The 17,744-nt window shown below is 48.2% G+C and overlaps 8 protein-coding genes and 1 non-coding gene across 9 annotated transcripts; 3 read left to right on the top strand and 6 right to left on the bottom strand.

Annotated features, from left to right (window-relative positions):
- Positions 1 to 82: 82 nt before the first annotated feature.
- I303_104568 (uncharacterized protein) lies at positions 83 to 1,281 on the bottom strand (the record flags this gene model as incomplete). The annotated part of the gene is made up of 4 exons (XM_018407755.1): positions 83 to 94; positions 163 to 903; positions 975 to 1,109; positions 1,162 to 1,281. The coding sequence occupies 4 exons, from the start codon at positions 1,279 to 1,281 to the stop codon at positions 83 to 85; spliced, it is 1,008 nt and encodes a 335-aa protein (XP_018262966.1).
- A 1,157-nt stretch (positions 1,282 to 2,438) lies between these two features.
- Positions 2,439 to 4,663, top strand: I303_104567 (uncharacterized protein; the record flags this gene model as incomplete). Its single annotated transcript, XM_018407756.1, has 3 exons — positions 2,439 to 3,894; positions 3,957 to 4,054; positions 4,118 to 4,663. 3 exons carry the CDS (start codon positions 2,439 to 2,441, stop codon positions 4,661 to 4,663), a joined length of 2,100 nt encoding a protein of 699 aa, XP_018262967.1.
- A 207-nt stretch (positions 4,664 to 4,870) lies between these two features.
- On the bottom strand, positions 4,871 to 6,007 carry I303_104566 (uncharacterized protein; the record flags this gene model as incomplete). Its single annotated transcript, XM_065968984.1, has 3 exons — positions 4,871 to 4,993; positions 5,129 to 5,247; positions 5,521 to 6,007. 3 exons carry the CDS (start codon positions 6,005 to 6,007, stop codon positions 4,871 to 4,873), a joined length of 729 nt encoding a protein of 242 aa, XP_065825056.1.
- An 838-nt stretch (positions 6,008 to 6,845) lies between these two features.
- Positions 6,846 to 9,253, bottom strand: I303_104565 (methylenetetrahydrofolate reductase; the record flags this gene model as incomplete). The annotated part of the gene is made up of 8 exons (XM_018407758.1): positions 6,846 to 7,400; positions 7,469 to 7,735; positions 7,799 to 7,928; positions 7,992 to 8,689; positions 8,762 to 8,793; positions 8,858 to 8,958; positions 9,029 to 9,099; positions 9,167 to 9,253. 8 exons carry the CDS (start codon positions 9,251 to 9,253, stop codon positions 6,846 to 6,848), a joined length of 1,941 nt encoding a protein of 646 aa, XP_018262969.1.
- A 1,592-nt stretch (positions 9,254 to 10,845) lies between these two features.
- On the top strand, positions 10,846 to 13,333 carry I303_104564 (uncharacterized protein; the record flags this gene model as incomplete). Its single annotated transcript, XM_018407759.2, has 4 exons — positions 10,846 to 11,102; positions 11,352 to 11,630; positions 11,697 to 12,689; positions 12,775 to 13,333. 4 exons carry the CDS (start codon positions 10,846 to 10,848, stop codon positions 13,331 to 13,333), a joined length of 2,088 nt encoding a protein of 695 aa, XP_018262970.2.
- Positions 13,334 to 13,708: 375 nt separating this feature from the next.
- Positions 13,709 to 13,823, bottom strand: I303_104563. The gene has a single exon (XR_001936508.2). It is a non-coding gene; the product is annotated as a 5S ribosomal RNA (ribosomal RNA).
- A 299-nt stretch (positions 13,824 to 14,122) lies between these two features.
- On the bottom strand, positions 14,123 to 15,558 carry I303_104562 (uncharacterized protein; the record flags this gene model as incomplete). The annotated part of the gene is made up of 2 exons (XM_018407760.1): positions 14,123 to 14,332; positions 14,452 to 15,558. The coding sequence occupies 2 exons, from the start codon at positions 15,556 to 15,558 to the stop codon at positions 14,123 to 14,125; spliced, it is 1,317 nt and encodes a 438-aa protein (XP_018262971.1).
- Positions 15,559 to 16,544: 986 nt separating this feature from the next.
- Positions 16,545 to 16,927, top strand: I303_104561 (uncharacterized protein; the record flags this gene model as incomplete). The annotated part of the gene is made up of 2 exons (XM_018407761.1): positions 16,545 to 16,559; positions 16,691 to 16,927. The coding sequence occupies 2 exons, from the start codon at positions 16,545 to 16,547 to the stop codon at positions 16,925 to 16,927; spliced, it is 252 nt and encodes an 83-aa protein (XP_018262972.1).
- Positions 16,928 to 17,213: 286 nt separating this feature from the next.
- Positions 17,214 to 17,643, bottom strand: I303_104560 (uncharacterized protein; the record flags this gene model as incomplete). Its single annotated transcript, XM_018407762.1, has 2 exons — positions 17,214 to 17,497; positions 17,583 to 17,643. The coding sequence occupies 2 exons, from the start codon at positions 17,641 to 17,643 to the stop codon at positions 17,214 to 17,216; spliced, it is 345 nt and encodes a 114-aa protein (XP_018262973.1).
- Between the last annotated feature and the right edge of the window lie 101 nt (positions 17,644 to 17,744).

Below are 17,744 nucleotides of genomic sequence, written 5' to 3'. Positions count from 1 at the left end.
GCACAACTGATATTGGCTCGACCTATTAACACCACCGTATTGGAAAAAACCCTAATCTCGTCAAATCTGCTCTTTCCAGAGATCACGCAGCATACTATACAAACATGTATCAGTCGTCGTCATAACCAACAGACTGGTGGATGACTTCGAAGCAAGACTCACCCTTGTGAACGTCCTTCCGAAAAATTCGTCTGCACCACTCTTCTTTCCTTCATTCTTAGGCTTGAACATAGCTTTGACAGCTTCACTCATTCCTTCTTGCGCCTTAAGTCTCTTCCTTTCCTGTTCGGCCAGTTTCTCTTGGACAGATCTAGACATTCCTGATCCTCCATTCGCATGTGCTTGTGCGCCTCCATTTGCATTGATCGAAGGTGAGTTGACTCTGGGTATCGGTGACATCCCATCCGTTGCTGACTTCTTCGTTGCCTTAGTTACAGGTTCCACCAAATCCCCATCTATTTTTTCAGCATTCTTACGTTTTTTCGACGACTTCGCTGCGGCTCTACTGAGTAATAGATTCTCCAGTAGCAAATCTTGAGTCTCTTTAGGTGAATTGATAGGTATGATCGCGCTCGCAAGAGTCGGATCAAAGGATTTGCCGCAATTCGGACAAGCTACCTCTTTCTTACTTTCTTGCGGTACGACCGCTTTCGCTTGTTCCGGTGTCAATTCTTGATCATTCTTCTTGGCTGAGATCCCCTTGGTCAGGCTGGGTATTATTCCTCTGAGTGCGGCATCCGAGAATACACATCCACAAGATTTGATAGCGATGAAGGGTATCACGCCTGACATTTCCCGCATTGAGAGCGGACAGATGAACGGGGTTTTGGTATATTGAGAAACGGCCGTCGCGGTGGGAGGAGCATACTCAGGATTCGTAGTCAGGTTGAGAGTGAGAAGATCCTGCAAAAAGCACTCAATCAGCCATGTTCACTGACTGGACGAGATAATCAGCTGAAGGGGTATAGACCTACTTTGATGCCTTTCAAATGCCCGCATATCTGTTCGCCATCTCCATACTTGGACTTATCAATGAAGTACTCCAACACAGCATCTTTGTTGTACAGCTTTCCGAGCGGATCAAGTACGACTGGTCTACTGAGGGGTTTCTACTCGTTAAATTAGCTCCTGGACCTAGGAGTGTGATTACGGTTCACTTACTTTGCTCAAAGCACAGAGAATGTATAATTCCCTCAATAGAGATTTATCGGTCGAGCCGCTTTGTGCCTTGGTCCGCACTAGGTCTCTCCTGTCGGGGATGGATCCACCGTCGGCACCCATGTCTTCAAAGTTGTCAATTTGGGGAGTCAGGCGGTGTGAATGGCTCAGAGAATATCTAAGATGAGTATGGTCTTGTCTATTTACGCCTCCGCAAGTTGGGTGGCAAATAATGGAAAGAACGTGGCATCAGTGCCACATATCGGCAATCTCACGGTGATATAGCAAGACCATGTATAAAACGCCAAATGGAAGTGACAGCTATCCAAATTCGAACATCCATCGTTCAACTCTTCTTCTTCCTCTTCTCTCTTCACACGTACTACAATCATGATATAACATCAATCACACAGTGACCAAGCGGAGTCCTTGATTGGAATCATCTGCAGAGTCCACAGAAGTTTTGAGTGAGTACAAGAGCTTTTTCTCTTTTACCTCTATGTCATGGGCATCCCTTTCTTCCGAAACACCCCTCCCACACCCTTTTCGATGATGTAACAAATTATTCAGTTCTGCTACCGAGTGATCGTGAGCGATAAACCAAACATACCAAAAATACTATCTGATGCGCATAAATCCTATCTCTCCTGTCCACGAATTGACGTCTGATGGGCACCGAGCTGATGAAACAGCGCTTAATAGGCCACCTCACCTTAACGATTCGTCCTCAATCATCTCTACCGGCATTTGAGGGCGTAAGTCTTGCCTTTCATCTATTGTGCATGTCAAGCTGTCACCCTTCTCTCACTTGCTCTCATTCAACATGTACCTCATTGGAAATGATTCAACTTTAGCTCAATCCATTCTCTGATTTTGCTTCGTTTCCCTCTTTTCACTCGTACTCATCGATATCATCAACTCTAGCCCGCTCGGCAATCTTCATCTGTCTGCGATCGATTACCTCTTTGCGGAGGGAAAGGTTGTCAGCAGAGGTAGTCTCCAGCGCGCGATGACGAGTTGATACCATTATCTGATGACTCGTAATTAGGCTTTGCGACGGTTGGTTTTTCACGTTTTGTGGAATCCAATTCTGACCAGAGTGTACGTGTTGATAGTTGGAAAAGGAGTTCAAAGCAAGCTTATAATGCTACTATGATCCTCTTCGCTTTCAATCCGTATTGTCAATCAGATTTTTGCAGTCGCATGCATATGTTAACCTGTATGATTGGCTTTTGACAGGCTCGGCATCGAGCGATCCCAATGTCAAGTATTCCGACGAGATGTCACAATACCCAAATAACTTCAATCCGCAAGCGTTCTTTGGGCAGGCCCAACAGACTCTCAACGGAAATGCGACCGGAAGCGCATCACCCAATCCCAATATGAACACTCCTTCCCCGATGATGAGTGGCATCCGCCCTGCCGCTTTGCAGCAATTCAACAACAGTCCTGCGGCTTCACCGACACCCAATCGACCGCATCAGTTCAATGCATCTCAGTTGGCCTCATTGACGGACTTCCACCAGCGTCAACAAGCCTTACTGGCTGTGCAGCAAGCACAAGCTCAAGCCCGAGCGCAAGGGCAAGGGCAAGGGCAAGGACCGGGTCAAGGTCAGGCACAGAATGGCAATGTGACGATGGGTCAAGGCCAACCCCGACCGAATCTACAAGCAATGCAGCAAATTCTCCAACAACGATTGCAAGCTCAACAGCAGCAGAATGCCTTGCAGACATTCTTACAGAATGCGAACCAGAACCAAAATCAAAATCAGTCGATTTCACCTGCTCAACTGCAGGCTCAAGCTCAGATGCAAGCGCAATTGCAAGCTCAAACCCAGACACCTCCACTACCTCTGGGGCATCTAACTCCATCCAACCTCACGCCACAACAAGCGATACCTTCCCCAGCTCCAAGCAGACCAATAAATCAGAATCCGGCATTCAATCCAGCATTGCTGAACGCCGCCAAGATTGCTCAGAACACACTCAACAATTCCGGCTCAAACTTTTCGCTGAAGTCGTTCTCATCATCACCGGCTCTGCAGTCTTCGAACGCTATCCCGAAGGTCGCAGATATTCCCCTTTCGCAAACCTTTGTACCGCCTCCCGATGCCATTCGTCCTCCATCGCCCGTCAAGCCGGACAGCAAGGCCGCTGTAGACACCACCAACAAGGACAAGACGGATGACGGGCAGAAGAAGGATGAAGAGAAGAAGGAGAAAAAGAAGAGGCCCAAGAAGAAGAAGGAGAAGAAAGAGGATGACACTGCCAATCCTGATGAAAAGGACAAGGAGAAGACCGATGACAAAGACAAGGTTAAAGATAAAGACAAGGACAGTAATGCACCTACACCCAGTGTTGATAAACCGGTCAAGCCTAAGAAACCTAGGACCGAAGAAGAAAAAGCTCGGAGGGCAGAGACTCGGCGGAAGAAGATAGCAGCAGAGCGAGAGAAAGCTGCTTCGACTGCCGCTGCCGCTGCCGTAAAGCCAGCTGCCGAAGGCGATGATGGTGTCTTTTCCGCCGTCTCTACCACCAATGTTGCTGCGGTCTCAGAAGGTAAAGACGTGAAGCGGCTTGCGGAGCAACAGGGTAAACAGGAAGCGGAACCGAAGCTTCTCGAAACAAAGGCTGTTGCTCCTGGTCCTGCGCCTGCTCCTGTCGCCGCCGCTACCGCTGCCCCCGAGACCAGGAGTAGGCGGCAAGAGGGTATGAGAGGCTCAATGCGTAACGAGAGTGAGTCAATTTTTTTTCTGACAAAAACGATCATCATACTGATCATTCACTGTTCACTCTAGTCGCAAGGCTGATGTACGGTGCTGGCGATGTTCCTGAACCCGACATCGATACTGTCGATTACATGGAGGACATGGTGACTGAATTCTTGGCCGACCTGGTGAGTCAGCTATCCGTGACATCGTTGCATAAGCTTAAGCTAAATCTTGTATCGTTTTTGCAGTGTCGCCCAATACCTCCACTTCGACCTACGCCTACCTCACAACCTCTGCCTGTACCCTTGTCCTTCGAGGTGATCCGACATCGGTTGACCACTCCGGTCTACGGGAAATATCTCGAAAGATTCGATCATATGGTCTACATGTCCGAGATCCTCAAACAACATCGACGAATCGCCAATCCCAACCTGACCGACTTGGTCGAGACGGTAGGAAACGATTACCTGGGTTTAGACGATCCTTCCGCAGCCAACGCTAATGGAAACGGTAACGCAATGAAGAGATCTGGCGAAGCAGGCGAAAATGGACCCACGAAGAAGAGGGGCAGACCGAATACGCAGAGGGTATTGAAAGACCCAAGCGAGAAGAGGAAACCCGGTCCGCAGAAAGGATGGAAGTTGAATCGAGATCCCAATGCTCCTCCTAACAGGCGATCCAACGCTGGTTCGGGAGCGGGCGGTGCGCAGAAGAGGAAATATAACAGGAAACTAGCGACACCTGGCTTAGGAGCAGGAGTCAAGAGAGAAGGATCTATGAATATCCAGAAATGAGATGAGGCTGTGCTTGTCCAGGCTCGTATTGTGAAGTTGTATATTGAAAGAATCTTGTATATCGTAAATTTAATAGTCGCTTGTTGTTTCTTGACTAGTAGGATGTCATTTCACGTCACGATATGCAACGATCGTATCATGTACTCCTGATACCATCCCAAGTGAGGCTGCGGCGCAACGTATGCATCCCTTGTAACGTTGTAGCGCTCAAGGCATCAATTTCATATCTTCCCACCATATCCAAGCAGCTACCGTTCCCAGGACTAACACAGCTCTCGAAAGTGGTAACTGCACGATAGTCAATATCCACATCGTACCCATCGGTGGAGCCTGAGGTTCAGTATACATCCATAAGTCAGAATGCCCTGATGGACACATGGTCGGTCGAAGTATGTAGGAGTACGGTCTCAGTTGGAAACGGAAATGACAGGATGTAGAACGAAGGACATAAGCCATAGAACTTACTTGAGCAGTAACCACGCTCCAACTTGCTTTATTCACTAACCAAATCAACCTGCACCCTGAGAATATACTGGAGAACATCAAGAAGGGATTCGTCAACCAGTGATTGGGATATCGATTTGCTGTGAATAAATTACATTAGCGAGTCTGTGCGATCGAGTCAAGCGAATTGGGTGTTGTTCGGTGAATGGATTGGAGTTGGCTCGATACTTACTATACAGGACAATCATGTACAGCGCTTCCGGGATGGTGTGACAGGAATCAGCATCATCCCTTCTCGGCCTTCTCAAGGAGCAACCGAGTCAAACAGTATCACCGGTCACCAGTCGAGTGATACTTGGATCTCTACATTGTCGACACTAGGCTCTATCTCCATGAGGATGAGGAAAACTCACTCGGTAAAGCCGTCAAACTGCCCTTCACCAAACCCTCTATTCCCGGTCTATGATTGTATTGGAGGTGTACCAAGATATCCAACAAGAGGTAGAGGAAAGTGAATGGGACGGCCATAATTAGCGTGTTGAAAATTTCGTCGTCTCCCTCCTCTCCCCCATCCCCATCTTCCTTCTCACTCTCTAAAACACCAGTCTGTTCTTCATCCGGCCTCAGCTGGGACGTCTCATATTGATACTGGTCTTCATCGATTACCTCTCCCAAATTCAGCGTGAACAGCCGAGCGTTTTCAGGAAGGTCTACGTCGATCAACGGTCTAGCGTTTCCCGTTATTTCGGAAGGTCTTTTCAGAGGTATTTCATCCTGCAGCGTACTCGTATTCGAATCGGGATTTGTCTTCTTCTTATTTTTGGGTTTACGTTGTCGAGCCGACGTGTTCTGCTGCGAAGGAGTGATGGGCGTCGAGGGAAGTTCTTCTACGACAACCATGTCTCCTGCATAGCTTTACGATTGTCCCAGGGCCGAGTAGTCGCGAGATGAGAAGAGAGAATACCTGTCAAGTCAGAGAAAGAGCAAGAGAAAGAGAAAGGAGATCAACTGTACGTGTCATGCACTCACGCACTTGCGTATTGTGGAGGTTCGAGCGGGCGGGCGTCAATTCCGTCGGAATGATCAGATTTCAGACTTTCGAGGGGATGGGGATTGCGATTGCGAGCGAGGGCTGTGGAGTGAATGAGTGACCGGGTTCAACGATACTTATGTGCAAGAATAGGTCGCTATAATACTATCGGAGCGCCGAGCCCAAGTATTCAACGAAGCTAGCGAAGGTTACAGACATAAACACCCCGTAATTGACATCAAACACTTCTCTTTTCCCCTCAACCGGAGAAATGCTTCATCACCTCTGTACCGGTCTATCAATTTTCGTCACCAGGATCGAGTACACCCAACAAGGCACTTTGCCGCTTGCTTCCATCATGACGGTACAGCAACGTACACCCATGATCATCCAACTTGCACATTCACTCGACTAAGTCTGATATTAATTATTTTGCATTATGCGGTGTTGAACGCTCTCCTCTAGTAGTCTATACAAACAATGTATCTATACAGCAGATTGCTATTATATAGCCGATGGGAAGAGGTTGTACTGTACAACTTCTAGAAGGAGAATGTATGGGTATAACAATGCAAGTTGATTGCGGATGCGGGGGATCATTGTCAAATTGTTTTGGGTATCATCGTTAGAGTGAAAGCACGAAAAGTCAAGAGGTAAATCAAAACAGAAGGTGGACTCGGCCTCCGAGAAAGTTACCACAGTCTTGGCCTAGTGACCATCAACAGCAACGCCATTGCCATTGCCGTTGGTAGAAGCGTCGTTGACACCGTTGATTTGATGTTTCACATTCTCCACCAGACCGTTCAGACCTTCTTTGACTCCTTCGTATACACCATTGACCGTCTGCGTGGTGCTTTCGAGCACTTTTCCAACGGAGTTTTGTTTCAATAAGAAAGGTTCGAAGATCGACATGCCATCTCGGAAGTCATTGGCGACGATGTTGACCAAGTAAGAAGTGTTCATGGTCGATTCGATCAAGTTCCTTGAAGGCGATGCAGGGGGGTACAGGTTGGCCCATTGAAGACCTAATTCGAAGGCCTCATCTTTCCAAGCGATGAAAGAGACGGCTTCGACGATCGTAGGTTGGACGATCTCTTTGCCAGGGAAGACACCCCAAGTGACGGCGTTCGGACCTTCGCTATGAGTATTGGTTCGTAAGTCGCCTTGCTTGTTGACTGCGTAGTAGGTGATTCGAGGATCACGCTCGATACGCCTGATCAACGGGCTGAGCAGTTCTGGAGATACGAAGAACTCCAAGTATGCCTAAGTATGAGAGAGATAAAGGTAAGCGAGATATGTCTCCATGTACAAAAATGAAGAAGTGAGCGAACCTTTTGGTAGACGTAACCGCCTGACGGACCCCATCCGTGCACTTTGTCGTCACTCGAGACACCATCGACGGCAGGCTGAGAGTTGATTGTCAAATAGCCCAGCTCGTTCATCTTGGCTAATTGCTCGTCAATCACCGATGTTTCGGACGCGGGCGGTTGGGAAGACCATGGTAGCTTGTTCAGATCACCTCTACAGAATTTCGCAAAGAGATTGCTTATATCTGCAAAGGTCTCAGGATGACCCCACAGGTTATATGCATCGTTGGCCTGGAACATGAGGATGGTCATTCAGCATGTTTGGCTGTATCCCGCGACTGACGATGAACTCACGTTGATGTTGATGGACACAGGATACCCATCCAGATCACCATAAGCAGGAGAACGGGAATCACCCCATCTTCCATTAGGGAATTCATCCCATTCATCCGTCCTCGATAAGTAGGACTGAACACGATTTGCCCTGTTGCCGGAAAATAGGTCAGCAGTACGCCCGAGAGACGCCATTGAGCGATGCAAGGCTTACCAGAAGATAGGTCTGATGGATTCGGTCCGCCTGTGAGGCGTCAAAGAAGGTCTCCACGGGAGAGGGGCAATCTGTTCTCTTCTGCCTTCCAAACCTAATTCTTGGAGTAACATCCTCGCACCTTTCTCCAAGTTCAGCGTGTAGATATGCAATCCTTTGATACCGGCTTCCTCGTTGGCGAGTATCTCCTTACACATCTGAGCTACTAATTTCGTTCCTACTTGTCTGACTTTCTCGTCATCCCCTTTAACCGGCTTCAGGGCATCATAGAAATGTTGAGGAACCACGATATTCTCTCTAGCAACCCATTTCTCGAATTTTTCCCAATTCTGTATAGGCATGATCCCAGGAACGATCGGTACCGTTATTCCAGCCGCTCGTACGCGCTTGACCCAGTTGAAGAAGATGTTCACATCGTAGAACAGCTGAGTGAAGATGAATTCCGCTCCTGCGTCCACTTTCTCTTTCAACCATTGGATCTCTTGTTTGCCTGCATCCTCGCCTTCGGGAGTCTCCGGATGGCCTTGAGGGAATCCTGCAACAGCTACGCAGAAATCACCGGGATAGTGCTCATGAATGTGTTTGACTAGATCGACGGCGTTTGTGAATCCGCCTGGAGTGGGCTCCCACTTCGATGTACCGGCAACTGGATCACCTCGGAGCGCTAGGATGTTCTGGCATCCATGTTGTTTCGCTTGCTACAAGGAGAAAAAATCGCAGCAATTCAGCTACGCCTCAAAGATGCGCACGTGAAAGTCCCAGCCACTCACCGCTAAAGCCCATTCAACCTTTTCCTTCGGCACTAGAATAGCATTTCTGATCAGCCTAATATCCTCCTCGCTCCCTGTCCAACGTCTTTCACTTACTCTCAGTACAGCACAGGTGCATGCATGTTTCGATTCCTATAGTCTCTTGGCAAACTTGTACCAAAGAGCTAGTCAAATCCGCATTTTTGCCTCCAGCTCCCCTATGTGTCATACACAAGCTTTGATCAGCTTGCGCTGCCTTCTATGGCTTCTTCACCAAAGCTGACCTACCATGTGATATCTATAAATTCCGGACCAAGATTACGCATACGCTCTATACGATCGTACAAGTTTTGCAGACCCTAAGAGAGAGTGTCAGTGGTTGTGCCCAAGTGATTTGACATTAGCATTGTAATGATGTGAGCTCACCTGTGCCGTCCGGGGAGGGAAGAATTCGAAACTCCAAAAGGTTCTACCCTCCTTTTCGGCTTTTTGCAACTTTTCAGTGATCTTCATGATGTGATATCGAGATTAGGTGACTTTGAAGACGACGGCTGAGAGAATTGCGTTGATGACTTTCCAGCGAACAAACTTCTTGACGATGTTGCTGATGGGATTTTTATCCTTTGGCGGCTGATCCAGGCGATGATCGGAACCAGAAGGCAAATGATCGAGCCTTCGATTCTGTCGATCTTTTTAACAGTAATTAAACGTTTTAACAGCGACGAAATAGCCTTCTCAGGTGTGAGGAGACTAGACTGGTATATCTACTGAGGGGGGAGCGATGAATGAGAGTCGTACACGAAATCCGGCGGTATTGTCGATGAGAAACAACGGGCAAGCAATGTCAATTGCGATGGTCGGATGGTACGACGGAATCATGTTGATTTTGAGATGATGGTTGCAGGTGCAGGAAAAAGTCAGTGAGTCAGGGACACAAAAGTAAAAAACCGATAAACGTGGTCAGAAATTAGATCGGTTCCCTCCGCTACGCTGGGACCACCTCCTTCCCGTTACTTGCCTTCTTGGCAACTCTGTAGAGCAGATAGATTCACAAGCAGACAATAGCCTCTACAGCGAAGTATAAGGGGCAGCGAAGTGGCCATCATCATCAGAAGCGTCAATGAATTTTGCAAGCGGTCAGGCCGACTGTATATCGAGGGATACAGGTGATACCTCGCCGCCAATACGGTGCCACCTGTTTCGAATTGCTCTCGCGCCCGTGGATAATGCAGAAGAGCTTCACAGGAAAAGGTGCAGACACAAGCTTGTATGGATGGCTAACTCCATGGCATTATGCTGTCTACCCCTGTCACCTCTATGAATTCGGGCAGAATCTGCTGCGTCCAATGATGCTATCGTTTCCCACATACTAAGGTAGATAGATCTGACCTAAAGTTCCCCCTCACTACCCGCTACTACCCTGAGTTTTGCTACCAGATATAAGATCTGTCCAAGCAGACAACAATGCACTTGACATCTCGTGTGTATGCATGCACCAAACTATCACTTCAGTCTCGCAGAGGGAGGTGATGATGTTGGAGGGACTGCCATGCATAGTGTATCTGTCGTTATGCTTGTAGACACTTGGGGTGGACGGAAGCAAAATGAGATTGGGAAATAGCGTAATTAATGCGCAGTCGATCACGTCCCAACGTGCTAGTACCAAATACCAAATACCACATACCACATTGACCCGCCGACTTTTAGTTGAAATGCCTATACCTATATTTTCTTCATACATCATCTACAGCCAGACCAACTCCTGTAAACACCGTATCTAAGTTTGCTGTAGGCATCGCCTCCTCCCCCAGCGCTACGTGTGTGGACTATCGAGCGATTTCGAGCTGAAAGACCTCAACTGCAGGGTATTACCGTAAACACCACTCTTCTTCCTCAAATCTCCACATCCATCTCAACATTGCCTTCGCGCATCCGACCTCGCCTTTCACATTACAGGCAGAGCCATACCTATAATACAGGACCTTTCGCATTGTGGTCTTTAGATCGACAGTCGCTAGAAACGAATGATAGACCTCGAATATCCTTCTTGCGCTTCACTTAAATCCCTCGTCTCGCTTTTTCTCCTTGGATACCCCTTGTGATCTATGGCCCCTTCCTACCCTTCGTTGACTAGTGGTCCCAGAAGACCGACGATGGACCGCTCGAATTCTCATACTGGATCCCCTATCATCGCTTCTCCTCATACTACGAATGCGAATAGACGCGTCTCAGCAGCAGTTAGCAATGAAGATGACAGGGGGTTGACAATGCGAGAGAAGGACAGGTCGGAGCCGCAAGGGAGTATGGGTAAAGCTGGTGGAGTTAGCAGCGGAGTCACCAAGCCGAAAAGACGTCTGAGCAGGTAAGCATCTCTTCACCTCATCCTCTTCTTTCTCACCTCGAGAGGACGTCCAAGCGCAGGAACGCAAGAAAGGGGTAAAAATCAGTCTATATACCCTATCAGAGGTGGCCAGGATAGATTGACCCTCTTCCTGCGGTCTAAAGTGTCCTTTTTCCATCCTCTCTCTCCTTTCATCCTTGGCGTAGCTTCTGCATGTCATCTTGTTTATCTCCATCGTATAAGCTCGTAGTTCACTGACTGACATTGAAGTTTACCCACCTTACCACATCCTTTCTTCTCTGGTAACAACAGAGCCATGTCAACAAACTCGATGAACTCTCCCCCTTCTTCACCGAAGCTCACGCATCCGCATTCGACGTACCAAGCCATGCAGAATCACAAACACGAACAACCTATATATAATCGGTCGAATCCGCCTAGGCTAGATGACAAAGTAGGCATGGTCAGTTATGCTACCCAGATGGCAGCTGCAAGTAGGGAAAAGGAAGGACCACCAATGTTATGGGGAATAGAGCTGAAGTGGATCTCGTAGGTCTCCACAATCCCTTGATTGACGTAGATGGACATTTACTGATACGACATGATCTCGCTCAGACTGATTACTCTCGCCCTCCAAAACGCCTTCCTCACCATCATAATGCATTACTCTCGAATATCCACAGCACCAGGCAAGACCTACTCTGCCGCGACTGCTGTCCTTCTCAACGAACTGCTGAAAGGCTCAATATCAGTCATAATAGCTCTGAAAAGGATAGACACGAATATGATTAATTCCGCACCACCACCGGTATATTCCGAAAAGTCAAGCTCTAAAGACTCTACTCGATGTACTTCCCCCTCCACACTCTCGTTGTTCCACCCCACAAGGATAACAGCACTCAGCAAAGCGGTCTTCTCGTCTGATTGCTACAAATTATCAGTGCCGGCTATACTTTACGTTATCCAGAACAACCTTCAATACGTGGCCGCTTCCAACCTCGACGTGGCAACTTTTCAAGTGACTTATCAGATGAAGATCCTCACCACAGCTTTCTTCTCGGTCTTGATGCTTAGGAAAAGGCTGAGCAGGTTGAAATGGGCTTCCCTGGTCATGTTAGCTATCGGAGTAGGAATCGTTCAAATCCAATCGACATCAGCACCTGCACCTTCCGCTCACAGTCATACTTCGCACATCGATATTGGTAAACCGCATCATGGCGAACACCAACTTCGATCAGAGATTCCTCACGAGCATATCATCTTGGAACAAAGGGTGATGCACCCATTCAAGGGTTTCTTAGCTGTCACTTTAGCCTGTATGACTTCTGGATTAGCTGGTGTATATTTCGAATTTATCCTCAAATCCTCATCTGGAAATGCCCCTCCGCCCGATCTATGGGTCCGAAATACTCAATTATCCCTCTTCTCCCTGGTGCCCGCTGTCGTTCCCATCATCGTCGCTCCGTCGGGCCCGGAAGGGATGGGCTACGTCGGTAGAGTCATGTCTGCGTTTAGCAATTTCAACGGATGGGCAATAGGAACCGTCTTGACCCAGACTTTCGGTGGTCTGATCACTGCTTTGGTGATACGGTACAGTGACAACATCATGTGAGTGGTTTCTGCTTTCAAGCGGTGTTCAGAGAGAAATCGAAACCTCGGATTTGCTGATGATGGCTTGATTTGATGCACACAGGAAAGGGTTCGCGACTTCCTTATCTATCGTAATCTCATTCCTCGCATCAGTCGCCTTATTCTCTTACCCTATCACACTGGCTTTCGTCACTGGGTCATCGATCGTACTGGCAGCCACGTATATATACAACTCGCCTGGAACTCCTCAACAACAATCGTCCCGAACGACCGTCGCCGTGGCTCCTGGATCACCCATAACTACCTCTGCACCTATCCTAGGCGAACCCGAACGACCCTCGAGGACATCAAGCGTCATTAATCTACTTGGTCTCGGATCCAATGCTAATTCTAGAAAGCCCTCGTCGACGGATCTGAGGGGACAAGCACTCAACTTCACTTCTACCTCTCTGAGCGGATCGGGATATTCGGCCTCAGCACCAGGGACACCGTATCTTGGTGGATCAGGATATGGTGGAATCAACAGTTCGGCCTCGACCTCGACATCGGGAAGAGGTAGTCCGAATCCCTACGGAAGTCTGGGTGGTCCCGCGCAGATCGGTGGACCGGGGACGGGATTTGGGACGAAGCCGAAGTTGAAAGTTGATACGGATGGAAAGTGATTCAGTGCATTTCGGCCAAAGCGAGATCAGATAAAGGGGAATTTTGGTGTTTATAGGCAACTAGCGTGATAGGGCAGGTACAGTACAGCATAGACGGGTATTCTGGAGGTATACTATATGCAGTCAAAGTGATTTAGAACCTTATTACCTGATGATCGGCATCTCATGGAGTGGTAGGTGCACCATTGCGTCATGACAGACAGAAGCAGAGCGGCTACGAGATGATTGTCTGAGAGGTCTACCAGCTCTTTTGCAATGTCGAACACGACGGTGACTTTAGGCACAGCTTCTGTGACTGATTCTAACTAGTCAATGCTCCCCAAGGTGAAAAATTGAGTCCGTCGGGAATACAGTACGATGAGGGAAAATTCACACAACTACAGCACTCGGGATTCCCAAATGGTCCCCCACTTTGATACTGATCGAGCGAAACCCAACTTATTTGCGCAGATCGGACGGGATGCGATACTTTCTGGATTCTTTGACCGTAGATGGTCGTTCAGACTATTGTTGTAGATGAGTTCCAAAGAGAGCTGGAAGTCTGGTTGCATGTAAATAGGCACAGCGCCCTCACTCTGTCATCTAGTCAGGTGACTTGCTACGCAGATCAGCGGAGGAGCTCGTCGCGCTCAACGAATAAACTCAATGGGACCGCAGAGAAGCTACAGTATAGCATGATTTGCATGGACGATGTGGACTACAGTACACATAGCTAGGTATGCGTTGGGCAGTAATTGGCTCGTCTCGTTTCGTCTTCCATGACTTGGGCTATTAGCCCTTTACAGTATCTCATCTTGAAAAACCCATACCATGCCTCTTGACCTTGCTCAGCGCCGTCAAGTATTCATCCGTCTTGGGATCCCAAAGCAGCTCGTCTATCCACCTGGTCCTGCTCTTTGTGCCATTTAGCTTTCTCGAAGACCTGTGAGATCGATCCTGTGCGCTCGTAGCATCGTCTTTGGCTACGAAGAGATTAAGAGGAAGTTCGAATGGAGTGGTCTGTGACACCAATAGCAATACCAAAATCGACACAAATCCTTTCAGAAAGCTGGCTCAAGCTGTATTACAGTACTACGTGATGTCGAGGGATGGAGAACAGGTCGATGGATCAGACTCACCCCTCTCGTCCAATCCACTATACAAAGTACGTTCTCCGCCCAGATCCTGCCGTAGAATAGGATCTCGCCACTTGCCATGGCTGCCTTCTTGGACGCTTCGTACGCCTCTTTCAGGGAGACAGAGATCTGGCCTGGATAGGCGTTGGGCACACGTATGGAAGATGGTCTGAGCCAGATCTCAGGTGGGAATGGGGCTTCTTCCTTGCCTCTCGCAGCGTTTCGTTCGGGGACTTCTACGCTCGAGGATCGATCTTGGAGTTTAGTATTTTCTTGGCTCTCATTCTTTGAATCAATTATTGGATTTTGGGTTGTGACTTCTATTGCTCTGTCGTCTGAGGCCGGAGGTGTCGAGCTTGCTTTTGCCCTTCCTTCTGCTTTCGAGTGTGACTCTGATCTTGGATCTGCTTTTGATTTATGTTGAGATAGACGACGTGTAGACGACATAGGATGTCTAACAACCGCCAAACTGACTTTCTCTACCCATCCCAGCCTGTTCTTCTCTACTGATAATCTCCGAGCAATCTCCCAAATGACCCAGAAGAGATTCTCCGAAGTGGATATCCAAGGAGTGAGTTCGTCCGGCCAATGTCCGTCGGGAGATTCCTCGATAGTGGGTAAATCCATTATGCAGGTTTGTTTCGATTTGTTCAATATGTGATCGACGATCGTATGTGTCAAATAAGGGCCTGGGTGAATTTCATTGGTCACGGAGGAAACGAGCTTGAGACCTCGATCACCCCATTTCCATATATCTTCTTTCTCCCCCTTGTCCTTGTCAATACCGTCGTCGCCTCTAGGATGCCCAACATCGGCATCATCGCCACCTTCTGTCCCCTTACCATTGCCAATGCCATTACCGGAGTCAGGAGGCGGTAATGGATGACAATTCGAGTAATCGAACAAGTGCTTATACGCTCTAGGAGTAAGCGAGGCAAGATTGGGATTGGGAGAAGAGAAGCCTGAGAATTTCGTACTTCCGGTCCAGATCAACGGCGAGGTTGAGCCGGACGTATATATCCGAAAGACGATTTCTTTGGATTTGACCAGATCGTCGAGAATCCGGAAGGTGGGAGTTTTGAGCTTGTTGAATAGCTCAGAAGGATCCATCGTGGTCTAATCGACTTATCGATTTGTCCCTCAAGTGCGTCAGTGAGAAAAAGGTGCGAGATTAACGTCGGTGTTATTTGGTCTTTTGTGGATGGATACGGATCAAGGTAATACTGAGTTACCGAGAGGCGACTTGGTGCTTCAATGCTGCGATTTGCAAAGCTCTCAGTCGAAGCCAAGTACACTTCAAATAAGCTAAGAGAAAAGTCTGTGAAGCTTGTCAGAGCACACTGAACTCTTTCATGTTCAAGATCATCAGCTCGGCGAGCCATTCAATTTTACTTAGATAAGTTCGCGGGTCGTGCGCGGCGAGTCTGAGGATTTTACTTTGAGGGTTAGAAGGTCAGTGCGCAGTTCCTCAAGAACAGCTTCCTTCAGTTCTTGCAGCAGACATCTCGGCTGTGAGAAAGTCCGCTGGTTGCGTAGTCATGAGGACGATCATGATCACAACACAATTCCAAGGCAGGGCATTGTCGATGTCAGTCCGCCACATTCCCGATTTTATGGACTCTGCTTGCTGTACTTTGTGTACAACGTATCCTGGCCTGTAAAAAGTAGAGCATGCCAATTTGATGCAGTTGGCGCTCTGTGTGTGAAAAGCAGCATACCATTCCCAACGAGAGTGCACCAACGAGATTAATGCCAGACAATGCAAACCATAAGTTCAGTACACTTTCCACCGATCTCGAACCTCCACTCAGATGGTCCACGATGCGTTTCGTCTCAATTCAGTATGTGACATCATGAAATTACGACATTTCGAGCCTTTCTACGCACCAAGTCAATCGAAAAGCATGCTCTGATCTAGAGATGGGTGTCACTTGACGATGCTGATGCTAAGTTGTCACAACGTCATGTAGCAGGGTATTCAGAACTTGCAGCATTCTGGTAAACCCTTATATACCGTCTGTGTGTGTGAATGAGAACCGCCTTCATCTTCTTTCTATCGAAGCAACCAATAAGCCATCACAATAACAATAGTCAAGATGGGTAAACAACACGTGAGTCCTCTTCTTCTGTTCTGACCCATTCTCACACTCGGGATATCATCCTATTCGAAAATCGATTCAACATCTCAACATGAACTAAGCTGATCATATCATCCCTTGATCGGATGGATGCTGGGACCTAGGACGACACGAACGTATCATCCTACAAAGCGCAGAACGACGGGCACGAAACCTCCTCTTCGCACGTACCCTCCGAAGCGCAGGGGAGGGGCCTACCGGCCCAAGCGGCGCACTCGGGCGATGTCGCTGCTCATCAACACGATCTGAAGAAGGCCCAGAATGCCCTGCATGAAGGTTTGAAGCCTAAGGATGAGATTGGGAACAGAGTGGAGAGCGGGGCGCAGAATGCTAATACCTAAGCACTGGATTGGTGAGTTTGAACAAAGATATCCATGGCTGCTGTGGATCCTGTATCATGCTGTGAATGCTGATTTTACCATGCTGTTCAGATCCTTCAAGGAGAATAGGGATAACATGGGAAGAAGTACATTCAAACAAAGTAGCATACATACACACATACAAACTGAAATGCACTCAGGCGTTTGACTCTAACAAAATACAACGCACAGTATTTCCTGATCAGCACAAAGTCAATTGATCATAGACTGTGGAGCTATGGATGAGATACAGTCCCCCATTTGCTGCCTATCGACCCAAAACGACTTCTCTAGGTTTAGTCAACCCCCAACTCCCGCCTAATTCCTTCTCAGCCAGATCGATACCCCTCGACCTGACCCAGGGAGGTTTCGTGCCCTCTTGAGCGGCCGTATAGCTCTCGTAAGGATGATCGTGACCAACACTCTCCAAGCTCAGTGATCGAGTATGCGAAGGTCTGATCGGAAGTGCTGCAGGATTATATAGGGACGCTCGCGTGATTGTTGGTAGTGAGGGTGGGAGGGCAGGTAAGAAGTACTTGGGTGCACCTCGAGCTGCATCGTTGAAAGTTGTTCGTTGTCAGTCATGTCATTGCGCTCAGTTTTACGAGGTCTTTGTTCTTTGAAAGAGCGAACTTACGCGGTGTAGGTATATGAGGAGGAAGGAAGGTCAGATGAGATGGCGGCGCTCGGCGGGTCATGTTGCGTGTGATGGTGGGCGCAACAGGACTGTGTAAGTGACAACGATGAAGTGCAGTCGACCAGCGAGAGTGACGAATGGCGACGTATATGGGACCGACCG

Source organism: Kwoniella dejecticola, chromosome 5 (genome assembly GCF_000512565.2).
Source record: "Kwoniella dejecticola CBS 10117 chromosome 5, complete sequence".
Taxonomy (NCBI): Eukaryota; Fungi; Basidiomycota; class Tremellomycetes; order Tremellales; family Cryptococcaceae; genus Kwoniella; species Kwoniella dejecticola.
The sequence above is the reverse complement of the archived record's forward strand: the minus strand, read 5'-3'. Positions and strand labels throughout refer to the sequence as shown.